Genomic DNA, 19458 nt, shown 5'->3' with positions numbered 1-19458 from the left:
GGAACCTACCCTTCCACACCAGATGCTCGCGCTTCAATCACCAGCCAACCTAGGGACCGCACCCATGCATGAATTTCATGCGCTGGGCCTTTAGTTAATGTTGAGAAAGTATCATTGATTGGCTGCCTCCTGCATGCCCCCTACTGGGGATTGAGCCCGCAATCTGGGCATGTGCCCTTGACTGGAATCAAACCTGGGACCCTTCAGTCTGCAGGCTGATGCTCTATCCACTGAGCCAAACCAGCTAGGGCTGCTTCTTTTTAAAGAATATATATATATATATTGCCCTAGCTCCTTTGGCTCAGGTTGTAGGAGAGGGAGGGAGAGAGAAACATCAATGATGACAGAGAATCATGGATTGGCTGCCTTCTGCACGCCCCACACTGGGGATTGAACCCACAACCCAGGTATGTACCCTGACCAGGAATCGAACAGTGACCCCCTGGTTCATGATAGGTTGATGCTTAACCACTGAACCACACTGGCTGGGCTAATTCTACTTCTTCCTTTCCAATTTGAATGTTTTTCTTTTTCTTGCCTAATTGCTCTGGCTAAAATCTAGTAATCTCAGATAGCAATGGTGACATTCTTGTCTTGTTCCTCATCTTAGAGGAGAAGCTTTCTGCCATTGAGTACGATGATGTTAGCTGTGAGGTTTTATTCTGAAGGAAGTTGAATATTTATCAAATGCTTTTTCTGCACCAGTTGATATGAGCAATGTAGGTTTTAAGTTGGGGAGTACTGAGGTCATATTTGTGTTTTAAAAAATCACTCTGACAGCAGAGGATTTCCAGAGTGAAAACCTGGAGTCAAGGAGACAAATTGGAGTTCCCCATGTGAGAGATCGGAGGCCTGAACTCTAGAACCCTGGAAACAGTTTGAGTAGGAAAAGAAGGGAATGATGGAAACAGTTTAAAAGTTAAAAGGTCTAGCTCTAACCGTTTGGCTGGGTGGATAGAGCATTGGGCCGCAGACTGAGTGGTCCTGGGTTCGATTCTGGTCAAGCACGTGTATCTTGGTTGTGGGCTCAATCCCCAGTAGGGAGCGTGCAGGAGGCAGCTGATCGATGTTTCTAACCTCTCCTTTCCTCTCTGGAAAAAAATCAATAATAAAAAAAAATTAAAAGTTAAAAGGTCAGTATTTTACAAATCTTGGTCCTTTTCCTGGAATGATAATTTCCTTTTCTCCTGATGAATTCTCCATCTTTTCAAAAAAAAATAAAAGACAACCTAAGTGTAATCTCTTTTGTGAAGTCTTTCCTAAGTGTCCCCTCTATCCATTTCCTTCTCTCTTTCCAGATGCATTTTTATCTCTCTTGATGATGGCAGTCATCATGGGTCGAGTTATCGAGCTGTTTGTCCATCTCTCCCTAAGAATAGTGACAGGTCCTATTTGTTTATTCATCCCTCAGACAGAGCCTGCTACATGAAAATCACGCGTAAATTACATGGTATCAAATGTCATAATCTCTATCTTTTAAGAGACTTAAATTCTGATGGCGGTGCTAAGACATGCACATACAAATCAAAATCAAATGGCAGCCATTGCAGTTTTATGATAGCAAGAAATTGAAATAATAAGAACAAGTAATGGAAATAGAATGATTAAGTAAATTATATGGCCTTATAATACACTAATTCCCCGGTGCATGGATTCGTGCACATTGAAAGGAAATTAATTAGAAGGTGGCTGGCGGGTTGGGACTGGGCGAGACAGGCTGGACACGCCCTGAGGCCAACCTCCCACGCCCTGAGGTCTCTCCCCGGCTGGCCGGTCCCTCCCCAGCTGGCCGGTCCCTCCCCAGCTGGGTGCACCTTGGGCGGCGCCAGGGCTTGAAGGGCATCTGTGGAGTGAGCAGGGTCCCTCCAGCAGGTGGGGTCCCTCGGCCTGGCCTTCGGAGATTGGGCCAAAACTGCCTCTCCGATATCCCCCGAGAGGTCCTGGATTGTGAGAGGGCGATTCTCAGGTGACGCACCCTGGCTCCTTCCTCTCTGGTTCTGGGGTGCATCACCCGAGAACCTCCACTGCCAAGTCACCGCAGCTCAGCAGCTCCTGCGTTGAGTGTCTGCCCCCTGGTGGTCAGTGTGCATCATAGGTGATGGTTGGACGGTTGCTTAGCCTTTTATATATATAACTAGAGGTCCGGTGCACGAAATTTGTGCACCCACAGGAGGTCCCTCAGCCCAGCCTGTGCCATCTCGCAGACCAGGAGCCATCGGGGGATGTTCAACTGGCAGCTTAGGCCCGTTCCCCTGGGGAGCGGGCCTAAGCCGGCAGTTGGATATCCTTAGCGCTGTCGTGGAGGCAGGAGAGGCACCTGCCACCGCCGCTGTGCTCACCAGCTGTGAACCCAGCTCAGGGCTTTTGGCTGAGTGGCGCTCTCCCTATGGGAGCATACTGACCACCAGGGGGAAGCTCCTGCATTGAGCGTCTGCTCCCTGGTGGTCAGTGTGTGTCATAGTGACCAGTCATTCCTAGTTGTTCTCCTGTTAGGGTCAATTTGCATATTACCCTTTTATTATATAGGATTAGATATCTGTTAATGGAGAAGACTTTTAAACCTATGTTTAAAAAAATACGTATATGTACTTAAAATAAATTCAACAAAATATTAACAAGATAGAATCTTTTTCTTTTGTTAACAGTAGTACTTAAACAGTTGTAATTGCAAACAGTTCAGGGAATACATATGTATATCAAGTACACTGTCCTCACCACCCACAGCAATCACTGCTAGTAACTTATAGGTCCTTGAGGACTTTTCTATAGTTTTCATAGTTTTATTTTTATATTCAGAAGAAAATTTTTTTAAATAAAATTTTAAAAATATGTTTTTATTGATTTGAGAGGGGCGGGGGGAGAGGAGGGAGAAGGAGAGAGGCATCAATTGCCTCCTGCATGCCCTGTACTGGGGATCCAGCCCGCAACCCGGGCATGTGCCCTGACCCATAATCGAACTGGCCCCCTCTCGGTACACAGGATGACTGAGCTACACTGGCCAGGGCAGAAGGAGGAATCTTAAAAGGATCCTGCTGCAGATTCGGTGGCAGCAGTGTGGTCAGCATGCTCAGAGAAGGTGTGATGGGCTCTTCTTCAGTAGGGTGGGGAGCACTGAAAAGACATCACAGAAGCTACTCTTGGTCTGTCAACTAGGGTTCCTTTCTCTAGTCTCCAAAACGCCACTGTAATTTGGGAGCAGCCTAAAGCCTCTGAGAACTTCACCCAAGAGGTAGAATCACACAGTTGTGTACTATCCTCGGAATTACAGGGAGGAAAGTTTGAAATATCAGGAAAACATTTTACATCCTCAAGACTACCCATGGGTAAGGAAGGCTTCCTCGGAAAGCCCTGAGCCCGGGGTCCCACGTGCTGTTAGGTACCTCTCTTGGTGGAGAGCATCGGGACAGTGGCTACAGACGCTGTTCCAAAGAGCCCCGAGGGCCTTGGTGTGCACCTGGGAGCCACTGCGGCTGGCTGGGCTGGGGAAGGTTGAGGAGCAGGATTCAGCCGGTGCCTCAGCCTGGTTATGTGTCAGGGCCCATATAAGATTTTGTTTGAGAAGAGTTCAGTGCTTCCTTAAAAAGAATTAGGGGGAAGGAAATAGAAACCATTGATTAAGCAGTTTTTATTCTGTATTTCCGTAATCTCCTCTTATCCAAGGTTTCACTTTTCATGATTTGTTACATGGTCAACCACACTCTGAAAATATTAAATGGAAAGTTCCAGGAATAAACAAATGGTAAGTTTTAACTTGTGCACCGTTCTGAATAGTATGATGAAATCTTGTGCTGTTCCACTTTGTCCCGCGTGGGAATCCTTTCAGCTGCCCACGCTGTGTCCGCTACCTGCCCACCCACCACTCGCTTAGCAGACGTCTCAGTACCAGTGGATGTTGTGGTGTCAGTGCGTGTGTTCAGGGAGCCCTTACTTTGCTTAATGATGGCCCGAAGCACAACAGCTGGCAGTTCAGATACGCCAAAGGGATCCATGAAATGCTTCCTTCAAGTCAAAAGGCATGTGTGTGATAAAAACAAACAAACCAGTACATGTAGGGTTCAGTGGTACTGAGGATTCAGGGATCTACTGGGGGTCTTGGAATGTATTCCCGGAGAATAAGGGGGGACTACTGTACTGAAAAGGCTTAACTAGTAATTGGAATTTATAGAGGGCGTCTCTTTCCTTGGCAACATTAGAGCACTGAATTTTTTTTATTATTTTTTTTTTTAGCATTGAACTCTTAAGTATCAGATAAATCCCTCTTTAAATTTGTCATTATGGCCCTGGCCAGTGTGGCTTAGTTGGCGGGTCTTGTCCTGTGCACCAAAGGCTTGCCAGTTCTATTCCTGGTCAGGGCGCACGCCCAGGTTTCAGGCTCAATCCCTGGTAGAGGGCATGCAGGAGGCAGCTAATAAATGTTTTTCTTTTATCGATGTCTCTCTCTCTCTCCCTCTCCCTAAAAATCAATTTGAAAAAATCTTTAGAAAAATAAAAATAAATTTGCCATTATACCTCAAAGAACCTCATTCAGTGTTCCACCCAGAAAAATTGTATTTGTGAGGCTGAGGGAGAATCTTGTCCACAGCGATTTTCTTGGCCCTTGAATGGAAATTTCCTCAGTTCCCATTTTGCCTGTCTCTTGTCTTCTGCGCATTGTCGGTGTGAAACTCACATACACAAATACAGTTGACCCTTGAACAACATGGGTTTGAACTGCATGGGTTCACGTATGCGTGGATTTTTTTAATAAATATGTACAGTATTGTAAATGTATTTTCCTTATAATTTTCTTAATAGCACTTTCTTTTCCCTAGTTTACTGTAAGAACACAGTATTCAATACATATTTCGTACAAAATATATGCTAACTGTTTACATTATTAAGCCGGTCAACAGTAGGCTACTAGTAGTTAAGTTTCGGGGGAGTCAAAAGTTATATGCGGCCCTGGTGGCACAGTTGGTTAGAGCATCATCAGTACACCAAAATTTGTGGTTTAATTCCCAGCCGGGGTGCATGCAGGGGGAGGCTGATTGATGTTTCTCTGTCCCCTCAATGTTCCTCTCTCTCCCTCCCACCCTCCCTGTCTCTCTCTCAAAATCAGTAAAAACATAACCTCCGGTGAGAATTTTAAAAAGTTACATGAGGGTTTTTTGACTGAGTAGGGGGTTGCTGCCCAACCCCGTCTTGTTCAGGGGTCCGTTGTACTTTTAGCCTCTTGGGAAGAAGATGGGGTCTCCTCAGAGAGGCTCTTGCTCATCCAGAAGTGCAGCTGAAGTGCTGTGTAGACTGACCCAGTCCTGAGTGGGTCTCATAGTGTCCATAGATTTCAGAGCCAGGGAGACCTTAGAGGTAACTTCATTCAACAATAAATTGAGGTTCAGAAAGGTGAATGATTTGCCCACATTCACAGTTTATTGGTACAATTTTATAGTCAGGAAGTGGTAGGAATGTGTGGAGAGGAAAGAGAGAATCAAAAGAGCTGTGCCCTAATCCTTTCTCTGCCATTAATTTGTCTTGTGACCTTAGACAAGTCCATTCTCATCTATAAAAAGATGTTGTATTAGCTGATCTCAAAGTTGCCTTCCAGCATACAAACTCCATGGTCCTTATCGGGTCCATGCTTGTACCTGTGTTTAAGGGGCCACTAAATAAATGGTCTTAATAAGGGAGCCTCGCCTCTATAGGAAATGCTGTTGCATTTTTAATGTTCTCACTTAGCAGGGTTTTGCTTGATCTTTATGCTGAGGAATCCTTCTTATTTGGTTTATGTATTTTGTTTGTTTTGTTTTATAGAGGGAAGGACTTTCTAAATTCAACAAGATCTATGAATTTGATTATCATCTGTGTGGCCAGGTGGGTGGTACAGTATTTCTATCGTACAACGGAGGCGTGCTTTCAGATAAGGTGCCACTTTGGTGTGCATTCTCTCCGTTTTTAATCATGGCTAAAAAGAGCAGCTGTTTACTACAAGTTCTCCCTAAATTGCTTGTATTTTAGAATTACTTAATCCAGAAGAGTTAGTCAGCCTGGCCATTGTAGAATATGTCGCCATCTTTTAAGAATAACTATTGTTATAACCTAAAGATCCCTGGTTACAGGTGACTACTTTATAATTTGTAAGGAAGTCTCTTTTTAATAAAAAATGTGGTCCCATCTCAGCTGTTTTTATAACAAGAAGCTAATGTGCAACAGTTGGGGGGAATTTTAAATGCTACAAAAAGCATCAGGGTACTAGAATTAAAATGGTGATTTCATTGTATTACTATGGCTTTTGGCTTCAAAGAGCTCTATTTATGTTTGTTTCTTCCCAATCAACTGGGTTTTTTTGTTTGTGTATTTTTTTAATACTTTAATTTTTTAGAGCAATTTCAGATTCACAGCAAAATTGAGGGGAGAGGAAGGTACAGAGTTACCACATACCCTCTGCCCCTCCCCCCCATACACACACACAGCCTCCCTCATTATAAACATCCCTCATTAAGAAAAGAAAAAAACAAAACAAAAAAAGATCCCTCAACACAGTGGTATATTTGTTATAACTGACAAACCTACCTGGACACATTATAATCACTCAGAGTCCATAGTTTACATTAGGGTTCATTCCATGTTGTGCTTTCTTTGGGTTTGGACAAATATAAGTAAACATATATCCATTATTACTTTCACTGCCCTACAAATCCTCTATACCACCTATTCATTTCTCCCCCCACCCCCAACCACTTTTATTTCCTTAATAGAAGTTTCTCCCTTTTATTTGAATGATGTAACAAAATATAGTTGCTAAAAGACTGACTCAAATTTTGTTACCATTTAGAATGTTACCATGATAATGACCTCGGTTTCTGGACATTTGCTGGCTCATGATTTCCAGATGCAGTTTCGTAAATGGTCAGTACAATTCTTGGGGGGCGGAACTTTCCAATTATTACAGTAAGTTGTAGAACATTACAGGAATTTTGAGGCATATTGATCCTATTGTGTAACCTATAATACTAAGATGACTGAGTCAGTTCACGCTATTATAGCAAAATACCACAGACTGGTTGGTTTATAAACAACAAATTTACTTCTCCCAGTTACGGAGGCTGAAGGAGGAGGTCAGAGTGCCAGCATGGTCCGGGTGCCGACCGCCGGCCTCTCACTGCGCCTTTACCTGGTGGAAGGTCTAGGGCAGCGGTTCTCAACCTGTGGGTCACGACCCCGTTGGGGGTCGAACAACCCTTTCACAGGGGTCACCTAAGACCATCGGAAAACACATATATAATTACATATTGTTTTTGTGATTAATCACTATGCTTTAATTATGTTCAATTTGTAACAATGAAATTGGGGGTTACCACAACATGAGGAACTGTATTAAAGGGTCTCGGCATTAGGAAGGTTGATAACCACTGGTCTAGGGAGTTTGTGTGGCCTCTTTTATAAGCATCCTGATCCCACTCATGAGGCTCCACCCTCATGACCTAATCACCCCCAAAGGCCTCACCTCCTAGCACCATCACTTTGGTGTTAGGATTCCAGAATATGAGTTCTGGGGGGAACAAAGCGTGAGGCTGTAGAAATGACCTTGGATTAACTGATTCACCACAGGTTTAAAGAGCCATTGCAGTGTGCTCCCCAAAATAGCCAGAGCTTTGTCATGCAGTCATTGGGTTGCATTTCTCCGATAGCAGATATGCATGGAGGCTTCTAGAATGTCTTCCTAGCAGCTCCTGCTAGTGCTCCTGGGAAGTGGCAAGTGCATGTGCAGAGGGTCTGAGTCTTGCTTTTGACCCTCTGGCATTTCATGCGGGGCTTTCTGTGGGTGCCTCCCCGGCTGCACGGGGCAGAGTTTTCCCGTCGTGCTGAGGCGGGCTTTGTGTGTTTCCATTTCTCTTCTAGGCAGAGCTGCAATCCCCTTGTCCTCTTTGAAGCAGAAATTGAGAAGTACTGCCCAGAGAACTTTGTAGACATCAAGGTGGGATCTTTTGGAAGACATGGCACTGGAGTTGAACCACCACGAGATAATTGAACTGAGTGATTTCTGTATTTTGAATGCATTGAATTCAGAAGCAAAGTTTCCCACCAAACTAAGTGCCATGATTCAAAAAAGTATTCCCAAAATGAGGCCATTGAAACCAAGTGGCCAAGGGACTGGAGTCAGCCTTTTTGTGAATAATAGTTGTTGAAATAAACTCTCAGAATAAGTATTGTTAAATTACTAATTCTAGCTCTGACCCCATCTCTAGTTAGAATGAAGAGACTACAAAGTGTGTAAATGGTCCTTTGACAGTAAATTGTGAGTTTTCAAGCAGTCAGAACACCTGTAGCTAATTCAGTGCTGACTGGGAAACCTTGGGATGAAACTCAATTAGGGGTCCATTCTTTTTAAACCAGACATGACATAACCAGACCCACTAGAGTCCCATGTGCTGTTAGGACTGAGTTTCAGGTCTCTTCTTGCTGGTATAGTTGCATTAACCTCAGGCTTCTAGAAGCTCATTGGTGAGTGTGACTCTAAGCTGGAAGGCTGTGCTAGTTTCTTCACCACCCCGAGAGCTGTAAGCATAGCTTTCTCTGGTTTCTTTTTCTCACCATGGTGCATATTCCAAGAACGTTGCTAATGCTCAGTCAGGTCTGTTTAGTGGAGAGGTGCAAAGTAGTCCCACCGCGGGCTGTGCTCTCACTGCTCTTTCCCTACCAACTTCAGAAAACTCTGGAACGAGAGACTCGGCAGTGCCAGGCCCTGGTGATCTGGACCGACTGTGATAGAGAGGGTGAAAACATTGGGTTTGAGATTATCCACGTATGCAAGGCTGGTAAGTGATGCCCCTTCTGAGTTCCTGTCCTTTGGGAAGGCGTAAATAGATGATTCTCCGGCATAGATGTGTGAGTGGCTGCGCCTGAGTTCCTCCCTATATACTCTTCCTCCTGAGTCCCCTTGCCATTCGCACGGGTGTGTGTCCTGGAGCAAGTCACTGACCCCCTGGGAGCCTTGGCTTCCTCTTCTGGAAAGCCCGCCAGCCTGGCACAGTTCCCAGAGCCGTGGGGACTGAATGAGCCAACCACGCAGATCCGGTAGCCCCGGCCTTACTGCGTATTAGCCCCAAGTACATTGCCAGCTCCTTGGAAACAGGGACTTTATTTTCTATTTTTTATTTATTTTAAATATTTTTTATTGGTTCTTTTTAAGGGAGATAGTAAGGGAGAGGCAGAGAGTGAGAGAGAGAGAGAGAGAGACAGAGACAGAGACAGAGAGAGAAAGAAACATCAGTCAGTAGCCTCCCTGGCCAGATAGCTCAGTTGATTGAAAAGTTGACCCAATACAACAAGGTTGCAGGCTCGCTCCCTGGTCAGGGCATACAAGAATCAACCAGTGAGCGCATAAATGGGGCCGAAGCTTGAGGTTTCTCTCTCAGATCAATCTTAAAATTAAGTTTGTTGAGGTAACATGGTTAATAACATTATGTAAGACTCCTTTTTTAAAATCTTCATCCAAGGAGTGAGAATATTTTTTCCACTGGTTTTTACAGAGGGGGGAGGGAGAGGGAGGAATAGAGAAACATTGATGGATTTGTTGCTTCCCACACTTGCCCCCACTATGGGTGGGAATGGAACCTGCATCCCAGGTACATGCCCTTGACCGGAAATCGAACCCAAGACCCTCCGGTGGGCAGGCCGATGCTCTAACCACTTAACACACCGGCCAGGGCAAGATTCCATTGTTTAAAATCTATATTAAATTTTATCTCCTGAACATTAACAAATGTTGAAGTGAACTTAAATGTGAGTCTGAAGCTATAGTGATTCCTGAAAATTTGTTTTAATTTAAAAAAATTTTTGTTGTAAGGTATTGATTTTTTTTTAAAGAGAGGAAGGATGAAGGAGAGAGAAAGAGAAGCATCGATGTGAGTGGGAAACATCGATCGGTTGCCTCCAGTATGCACCCCGACTGGGTATGGAACCCGCAACCTAAGTATGTGCCCTGACTGGGAATGGAACCCACAGCCTTCAGTGTGTGGGACGGCACTCCAGCCAGCTGAGCTGAGCCAAGGCGACTCTCGCATTTAAATGCATTAACTTCCAGGGAGAGTGGATGTGTTATTTCTATGACAGGACACGAAATCCCCCATAGGATCTATTAATTAACGTTTTTCTCTTCCCGAAAGGTCTGAGAGCAAGTGAAATTAAAGTCTTGAAAGGCTCACTAAGCCGGTCTCAGTTAATAGCTAAATTCAGCCCGCTGTCGTTACTGACAGTGCTCAGCTTGGCGGCTGTAATGAATCCCCTCTCAGGAAGCATATTGCTCTTTCAATCGGATGCTTCACAGCTTCTTGAACTGCCCAGCTTTCTTCGTCCCAGGTGGCCTTTATGATGAGAGGGCAGTGTGACTTGGCTTTGACCTTGGCCACTCTTTCTATTCTGCAGTGAAGCCCAGTCTGCAGGTGTTGAGGGCCCGTTTCTCTGAGATCACCCCCCGAGCCGTCACGATGGCCTGTGAAAACCTGACCCAGCCCGACCAGAGAGTGAGCGATGCTGTGGACGTGAGGCAGGAGCTGGACCTGCGGATCGGTGAGGGGCCACACCCGCTCCTTTGCTGGCACATGCAGCTGTTGGGCTTTGGTTACGGGACCAAGGGTGAGGTTTGTGTGTAAATGTGTGCAGCTGGCTTTGACCTTGCAGTTCATCATTTTCTTGTTCTTCCTTTCCTTCCTCGCTTTCCAGGAGCTGCCTTCACGAGGTTCCAGACCCTAAGGCTGCAGAAGATTTTCCCCCAGGTGTTGGCAGAGCAGCTAATCAGTTACGGCAGCTGCCAGTTCCCAACCCTGGGGTTTGTGGTGGAGAGGTTTAAAGCCATTCAGGCTTTCGTGCCAGAACTCTTCCATAGAATTAAAGGTAGGGCTGGGACTTGTTTATGATGTGGAACCCACAGGCCCAGAATAACCAAGGGCTCTAATTCACTGTTTACTTGATTTTTAGCTTTGCTGTTCTTTATTCTACCCCATTATAATATTCAGAATCCACTTAACGTTTCCTCAGTGACCTGCTGTATTTCATATTCTTTTGACTTTCACTGTAATACTCCTAGTTTACCTGTCATATCATGTGGCTGAGGCACAGCCTTCCTGTTTGTGTTTCCCCAATAGTAACGCATGACCACAGAGACGGCGTCGTAGAATTCAGTTGGAAAAGGCATCGTCTCTTTAACCACACGGCTTGTCTTGTCCTCTATCAGCTGTGCATGGAGGTAAGAAATATTTTGAAATCTCAGTGATCTGGGAAAATTGTAATTTCCCAAGTCAGTCCCTCTCTAGTGGCGGAAGCGATCCTGTCCCGTTTCCCCCTGAGCTGTAGCTTTCAGGATATCACTTTTTGGGACCAGTAAGAGTAGAACCTCATGAAAACAGCACTAAAAATTGGGGAAGAAAAGGACCTGTGGAATTTTTAGGTAAAATGAGAAATGTTTGCTAAACTCTCCCCTGAAGCCGAGGCCTGTCATAGCAGCTGATAAGGACCAGCTGGGCCAGGGCGGGCCGTGCACTCTCAGAGTGGAAGGAGCTGGACAGCTTCTGGTCTGACTCTTTCAGCCATTGGTCAGATGAAATCTAAAGAGATGAAAATCTCAAATGAGTGAACAAGTTAGTTTTACACAATGATAAAGGACTGGAGGTAAAAGGATAAATGAATAGAGAATGGCCAGGGGGAGCAGGAAGGGGGCTGTTCTAGGCATGGTGGTCATGAAAGGTATGTGAGGGAAGGCCGGAGTGATTAGCAGCAGGCAGCCCAGGAGGGCCTGGGGAAAGCGTGTGGCAGTCAAGAGAGCAGCACATGCAAAGGACTCCTCAGCCACAGGCCAGTCAGTAGCTCAGCTGTGTCCCTCAGGCTGACCGTCCACTTTGCGGTGCTGCTTCCTGTCAGTCAGCACACAACTGCCGGTGTTCACCCAGGGGCTGCACGCTGTGGCACCTAAAGAAAACTTGGAGCTCTCTAGGTTTGATGAGTCAGCTGTGCTTCTCAGCTGTAGCCATTGGCAGGGTTAGCATGGATTTGCTAAGGGAAAGTAATGACTATTGAGCACCTGCTTCATGCCAGACACACCATGTGTTTACATGTGACTTTCTTTAGAGCACTGCCTACGCGGGTGGCGGTCTCATTTTACAGATGAGGGGCTAGAGAGAGTGAAGGAACTGCACAGACACATTGGAGCCAGTAAGGGGCAGAGCAGGGACTGGGTCCCAGTGTGTCTGACTCCAGCTCCTGCAGACCACGCTGCCTCCCAGGAGTCACTTGTCTGTCCACTACTTCACCCTTTGACCATGAAGGTCACACAGCCACCCTGTACATTTATCTCTTCAGTAAAAAGACCTGCCCTTTTATGTGCTTTATTAGGATACTAGAGGCCCAGTGCACAAAGTTCGTGCACTGGTAGGGTCCCTAGTGGCTGCTGGCTGCCGGCTGGGTACTTCCTCCCTTCCTCTGGCCCCCTGCCGCCACTGGGACCTTCATCCCTTCCCCCCACCCCCCACCCTCGTCGCCTGCTGCTGCCGCCGCTGGCCAGGATCTCCCTCCCTTCCACTGGCTGGCCCCGCCCCCTGGTCAAACTCCTGGACAACTCCCGGTTGAGGGGACAGTTTGCATACTGCGCTTTTATTATATAGGATGGTACCCAAAAAAAGCAGGTGGGATACTTTGAGCTCCTTGTCAAGCGCACCTGGTCCCAGTCTATTGGAAAGAGAGATTTGGATTTTGATACATAAATATTCTCATTTCCAAATCACTTAAGTTGAGTTCTTTGTCTACTTGAAGTCTCTTAAAAGTGTGAAGTTGGTCTTAAAATTAGAGTTTCTTCAGCTTGTATTATAGAATTTCTCCTATTTCTAATTCTGTATTATCAAGAATTTTAAAAAAAAAGTAACTCCATGCACGCGAGATTGGAGACCATACTTAGGAGAGGTGTAGGCTGCTGTCGTCCACAGGCTCCAGGGGGGCACCGGAGGGCTTGTGAGGTTGCCCCTTGTGGTCTTGTTTGAGTGGGAAGGTGGTGATGGCACCCACCACACTGGACGACAGCCGGTGTACATGGAGCGCTTCCGCGGGATGAGCAGGGTCTCTGCTGACGGTGGGTGAGCAGAATGCTGAGCAGGGCCTTGTGGGAAAGCGGCAGACGGGCACCAGCAGGTTCACGTGCCTCTGCTTTTCTTGGCTTTCCAGGACCCCAGGGCGACTGTGGTGGAGGTCAGTTCCAAGGCAAAGAGCAAGTGGAGGCCTCAAGCTTTGGACACTGTGGTACGTTCTGGGGGGATTGCGCCAGCCCCTGACTTCCTGTTTTGGGGACCAGACCATGGCCCAGTGACATCACTCTTCACAGGGCCACACAGGAAAGCACTTGGAAAAAACAGAAACTCCAAACCCTGGGCCTGCTTGGCCTCTGCTTTTTTAATATTTAAGTTATTAATGCAATATAACTATTTTATGTGGAGTTTGGGAAACAACAAAGGGAGATAAATCAACCATCACCTCACCATTCTTGTGTCATTACTGGTGTAACCTTGGTGCCTTCTTTTTTTCATATGCTTATTTTTTAGAGTTGTAATTGGAATACTTTGTTTTTCCCAGCTACGTTCTTTTTTAAAAAATGTTTCTGCATAATATATAAATATTTAAATATCTGCTTTACGAGCCCCACCCAATGGGACACAGTCTGAGTAAACACATTGGGGTTCCCCTTCCAAGTCCCCAGTGTGCAGGAAAAGTCAGAGAACATCCTGTCAAGGCCGACTCCAGAGGCTGAAAACGCAGAGGGCGCGTGCTGGGGGCCCCATGTGCTGGGGCCGCATGTGCTGGGGGCCGCATGTGCTGGGGGCCACATGTGCTGGGGCCGCATGTGCTGGGGCCGCATGTGCTGGGGGCCGCATGTGCTGGGGCCGCGCGTGCTGGGGGCTGCATGTGCTGAGGCCGCATGTGCTGGGGCCGCATGTGCTGGGGGCCGCATGTGCTGGGGGCCGCATGTGCTGGGGCATGTGCTGGGGGCTGCATGTGCTGGGGCCGCATGTGCTGGGGGCTGCATGTGCTGGGGCCACATGTGCTGGGGCCGCGCGTGCTGGGGGCCACATGTGCTGGGGCCGTGCGTGTTAGGGGCCGCGCGCGAGTCAGCATTACTTCCAGACCGTAGGCAGGAGTGTTTCTCCCCCGCCGGGTGGACACGCTTTGCCATGTAGCCGAGCATTGTGGAATGTCAGTCGGGGGAAAGGGCAGCCGGTTCTCCCCCAGGAGGCTGGCAGAATGGCATTCATCATTCAGGGGAACGTCCAGGATTCGAAGGGTGTTCCCAAACGGGTGCTCAGACTGTCTGTGTTAGAATCTGTATTAGGTGCTTGTTAAAAAACGCAGATTTCCTTTCCTGGCTGGGTGGCTCAGTTGGTTGGAGCATCATCTCCTACACTAAAAGGTTGTGGATTCAATTCCCAGTCAGGGCACATACCTAGGTTAAGGGTTCCATCCCCAGTCACAGGGCCCACAGGGACAACTGATCGATGTTTCTGTCTCACATTGATGTCTCTCTCTCTTCCTTCTCTCTATAAATCAATAATACCATATCCTCAAGTTGGGTTTTTTTTAATGCAGATTGCCGGCCTCTCCCTGCTTATGTCAGAATCCCTAGTGCTCAGGGCCTGGGAATCTGCTTGCTTCCCAGGTGATTCTTGCTTCTGCACATCAGGGTCTGAGAACCACTGGAGTAGATCCTGGCTCTGCTGGGCAGGCCCAGGAATTTGCGCTCAGCACAGTCTTTCTCCCTCTAAGTGACAGCAGCTGGAGCGACGGGCCCAGCCAGTCTGGAGATGGCGGTGTGGCTGTGCCGTGCCCTCTGGCTGCGCTACACCCTAACGTGCCTGCTGACATTCACAGGAGCTGGAGAAGCTGGCGTCTCGCAAGCTGAGAATAAGCGCCAAAGAGACCATGAGGATCGCCGAGAAACTCTACACTCAGGGGTAAATGTCTCACCTGTGGGTAGAATTTGATGCATCTTCATCAACGTGAAATACTTTAGAAATAGAGTTTATGGGGAAACACACTGTCTAGATATCACTTAAGCTCTGAAGTAGAAGAATTTTGATACTGACTTCTCTCTCCTAATAATGAAAAAGTTATTTCAGAATCTCTTCTAAAACAAGGGTCCATAGAGTAAATTCAAATCCCAGTCTTGATCCCCCAGCAACTCCCCCTGGGCCCTGGCAGGTTGCAGGCAGCACCTTACCTTTAGGACAGCGGTTCTCAACCTGTGGGTCGTGACCCCTTTGGTGGTCGAACGACCCTTTCACAGGGGTCGCCTAAGACCATCCTGCATATCAGATATTTACATTACGATTCATAACAGTAGCAACATTACAGTTATGAAGTAGCAACGAAAATAATTTTATGGTTGGGTCACAACATGAGGAACTGTATTTAAAGGGCCAGAAGGTTGAGGACCACTGCTTTAGGAGTTGTTTGCCTGTTGTAAGCCATCCTGCCTCCAGGGTCATGGGCCCCCCGTGCCATCCAGGGCCAGTGTGATCCGCACAGACCGGCATGGCAGCCACACTACAGCTGACTGCTGAGTGCCTGAAATTTGGGGTGTCTGAGTTAGGATGTGCTTAAGTGTGAAATATACACTGGGTTTCAAAGATTTGCATGAAAAAAAGAACGCAAACAATCTCAGTAATGTTTAAGTGGCTAACAAAAGCTTTAATTACACATGGATCTACATTGCAGTTCACTGGGCAGCACTGCTGTGTCTGTGCCTGGAGGGAAGTGTAGGCGTGTGCACTGTTGTAGCTGTGGGGCCATCGTTGCTCTGTCAGACTGACATAGAGAAGGCCCTGGATGTGCCCGGCCACACAGCTGCTGGCAGAGCCGAGCTGAGAGTGTGCCCTTGCTGTGCCCTCCCTTCATTTATCCTTTGACTTCTTTGCGTCTCTCACCCCTTCTGGGGGGCACATCTCAGGACTTCTATCAGCGTAGGTAACCAAGGTTGCCTTCATTTGAGTTGGCTGGCTCAGATGAATTATTGCTGGTGTCACCAGGTGTTTTCAACCGAATTCAGTTGTTTATGGACCAATCTCTTGTTCTGTTTGTCTGCCTTTGTTTTAGGTACATCAGCTATCCCAGAACTGAAACAAACATTTTCCCCAGAGACTTAAACCTGACAGCACTGGTGGAGCAGCAGACCCCGGATCCACGCTGGGGGCCCTTTGCCCAGAGCATTCTAGAGCGGGGGGGCCCCACCCCACGCAACGGGAACAAATCTGATCAAGCTCACCCTCCCATCCACCCCACCAAATACACCAACAGCTTGCAGGTTGGTTTCCCTGGCTCTGCTGCCTCCTGGGACCCAGAGGGAGGTGAGGGGTCAGTGGTATTTGAATTTACTCTCGTGGGCTCTTATTGTAGGAACTACGTGATTGTGAAATATCTCCTCCATTTCAGAAAAGAGATGTTATTGTACAAGCTCTCTCTCCTATTTCACAGTCTTCTGCCTGGCTTCCATGAAAGACCCCTATGGTGGGTTCTGCTCTCTACCCGGCCCACCCACTTCCCCACTCTCTGTCAGCTCCCTCTGCTGCTTCTCTGCACAGCCCCCCACCCACACAGAACCCTGGCCCTCTCGTTCCCTTGTCACCTGGAAGAATCCTATTCATCCTCCCAAAACTGGATCCGTTTCCATTGCCTTCCCCAAACTTTCACATCCCCTCCTGCCATACTCCACTCAGCAAGACTGTCACACTTAGCATGTGCTCAGCTGGGGAGGAAGCTCCGTGATGCCACAGCTAGTCAGGCTTTTTGACATCTGCAGGTTAGTGAAGTCTGGTATCTTCTTCTTTTTCCTTCTTTCTTCCTCCTCCTCCCTTCTTGTTCTTCCTTTTCTTATTTCTTCCTTTTTTTTCTTTAAATTTTTTTTTTTTTTTTTTTTTTTTTTTTTTTTAGAGAGGAAGGGAGAGGGAGAAAATAGAAACATCAATCGGCTGCCTCCTGCACACCCCCAGGAGTATGCCCTGACCGGGACTCGAACCAGAGGCCTCTTGGTGCATGGGACAGCATTCAATCCACTGAGCCGGGCTTCTTTCTCCTTCTTTTTTAATTTTATTTTTTTATATTTTATTGATTTTACAGAGAGGAAGGGAGAGGGATAGAGAGTTGGAAACATCGATCAGCTGCCTCTGCACACTCCTACTGGGGATTGAGCCCGCAACCAAGGTACATGCCCTTGACCAGAATCAAACCCAGGGCCCTTCAGTCCAAGGGCCGATGCTCTATCCACTGAGCCAAACCGGTTATGACTCTTTCTCCTTTTAGTAACACATTATTCTTTCTCTTTTTTAAAAAATACATATTTTTATTGATTTCAGAGAGGAAAGGAGAAGAGAGAAATAGAGAATCATTGATCAGCTGCCTCCTGCACGCCCCACACTAGGGATCAAGCTCACAACCCAGGCATGTGCGCTGACCTCCTGGTTCATAGGTTGATGCTCAACCGCTGAGCAACACAGGCCAGGCTATTTTTTTTCTGATTTAAAAAGTAATACATGTTCATTTTAGACAACTGAGAAAATAGAGAAGATTGTAAGAAAGAAAAAGATGTCCTCTAATCTTACCTCCTCCTGAGAACCATCTGTTTTCTATGCATATGTATAATATTCTTACATTAAAATTGCAGCCTTAAATAGTTCATAAACTATTTTTTTCCATTTTATGTTTCTCCATGTGCTGAAATATTTTAAAGTATATTTAATGACTGCATAGCTGGTCTGTAACTTATTTTGCCAAGTCTGTTTCTGAAGGATTAAGTTGTTCCAGCTTTTAGATACATGATATACTAAAGTTAACAGGTATATACATAAATATTAGTGCAGATCTCTCATTATTTTCTCCTAATACATTCTTAGAGCATTAATGGATACAAGCATGAACATCTTATGGGCTCTTGATAGACTGAGCCTCACCAAATGCTAGATTACTGAATTGGGAGAAAATCACCAGCCCCGTGTCATGAAGTTGGTCTAAGGCTGCTGGATGCAAACTTACTCTGTATCTAATGTACGAGGGCGCCTTGTTACTCCTTATGCTTTCACCTGGTTGTCTGTTTAGGTTGGGTTTATGGCCAAAACGTCACTTCCCGCTGTTGAGGGCAGCATGACTCTCTTGCTTATCTTTGCCTGACTAGAGTCGTGCGGTTTATCAGCCTACATCCATAGCACACAGGGCCGGGGCCTGGCTCGCCACGTTCAAGCAGGGGAGCAGGAGTGGTGCGCTCTGTTCTGTGCAGACTGTGGCCTGAGAGGGGCCTAAACAGGTGGCACAGCAGTGGTGCTAGGACCCGAGCGGCGTTGTTCTGGATCTGGAGGGAGTTTCAGCTTTCTTTTCTTCACAGGGAGATGAACAGCGACTATATGAGTTTATCGTTCGCCATTTCCTAGCTTGCTGCTCCCAGGATGCTCAGGGGCAGGAGACTACTGTGGAGATTGACATCTCTCAGGAACGCTTTGTGGCCCATGGTCTCATGATTCTGGCCCGAAACTATCTGGATGTGTACCCATATGATCGCTGGAGCGACAAGGTGATAAATCATAGGTGCAGTCAGACCACCGTGGGCCCCGGGGGACGGGAAGGCAGTCGTGGCCCCACCCTAGAACCATTGCTAGACTGGGGCATGTTCCCAGGACCGGAAGCTGTCTTTTGCTGAGTGCCGTGGCAGAATGGTTTGACTGACGCTTCTGCTCTCTGTAGACCCTCCCTGTGTATGAGAGAGGCTCCTGCTTTCAGCCCAGCACCGTGGAGATGGTAGACGGGGAGACCAGTCCACCCCAGCTGCTCACTGAAGCCGACCTCATTGCCCTCATGGAGAAGCATGGCATTGGTCAGTAGCTCATCACCATGGTAACTAGCAGCTCTCAAGCACAACAACTAATGTGGACCCTGCCTTATAGCTGAAGTGAGGCTCAGAGAAGTTAGGGACTTAACCTAAGGTCTCAAAGTGTGTTTTATTAAAATGTAGGTCCAAATAACTCCCAGTCAGTGTTCTTACCACTGTTCTGCACCACACATGTACACACAGGCGCCTCAGACCCTGTATCACACACACACACACACACATACACACATACACACAGGTGCCTCAGACCCTGCACCACACACACACACACACACACACACACACACACACACACACGTGCCTCAGACCCTGCACCACACACATACACACACACACACACACACACAGGCACCTCAGACCCTGCACCACACACACACACACACACACACATACACACAGGCGCCTCAGTCCCTGCACCACACACACACACACACGTATACACACACAGGCACCTCAGACCCTGCACCACACGCACACACTCACACATACACACAGGCGCCTGAGAGTTACTGTGGGTTTGGTCTAGTAGAGTCTAGACTCTAGACCACTGCAGTAGAGTGAGTGACACAGAC

The 19458-nt window shown here is 47.1% G+C and overlaps 1 protein-coding gene across 3 annotated transcripts in view; it reads left to right on the top strand.

The window, feature by feature from the left end:
- TOP3A (DNA topoisomerase III alpha) overlaps positions 1-19458 on the top strand; it is a 39376-nt gene that overhangs the window by 6726 nt on the left and 13192 nt on the right. Inside the window, exons 1-13 of one of the 3 annotated variants that reach the window (XM_023745066.1) lie at positions 3698-3739; positions 5791-5850; positions 6812-6885; positions 7879-7954; positions 8687-8795; positions 10405-10548; positions 10702-10872; positions 11124-11224; positions 13189-13263; positions 14884-14966; positions 16108-16315; positions 18386-18571; positions 18742-18871. In XM_023745066.1, coding sequence (XP_023600834.1) covers positions 3713-3739; positions 5791-5850; positions 6812-6885; positions 7879-7954; positions 8687-8795; positions 10405-10548; positions 10702-10872; positions 11124-11224; positions 13189-13263; positions 14884-14966; positions 16108-16315; positions 18386-18571; positions 18742-18871 — 1444 coding nt within the window. In that variant the 5' untranslated portion in view covers positions 3698-3712. Of the gene's footprint in view, positions 1-3697; positions 3740-5790; positions 5851-6811; positions 6886-7878; positions 7955-8686; positions 8796-10404; positions 10549-10701; positions 10873-11123; positions 11225-13188; positions 13264-14883; positions 14967-16107; positions 16316-18385; positions 18572-18741; positions 18872-19458 lie in introns of those variants that run through there. The other 2 variants (XM_006103852.3, XM_023745065.1) reach the window with 2 other exon arrangements.

Source organism: Myotis lucifugus, unplaced genomic scaffold, assembly GCF_000147115.1.
Source record: "Myotis lucifugus unplaced genomic scaffold, Myoluc2.0 scaffold_513, whole genome shotgun sequence".
Lineage (NCBI taxonomy): Eukaryota > Metazoa > Chordata > Mammalia > Chiroptera > Vespertilionidae > Myotis > Myotis lucifugus.
The sequence above is the reverse complement of the archived record's forward strand: the minus strand, read 5'-3'. Positions and strand labels throughout refer to the sequence as shown.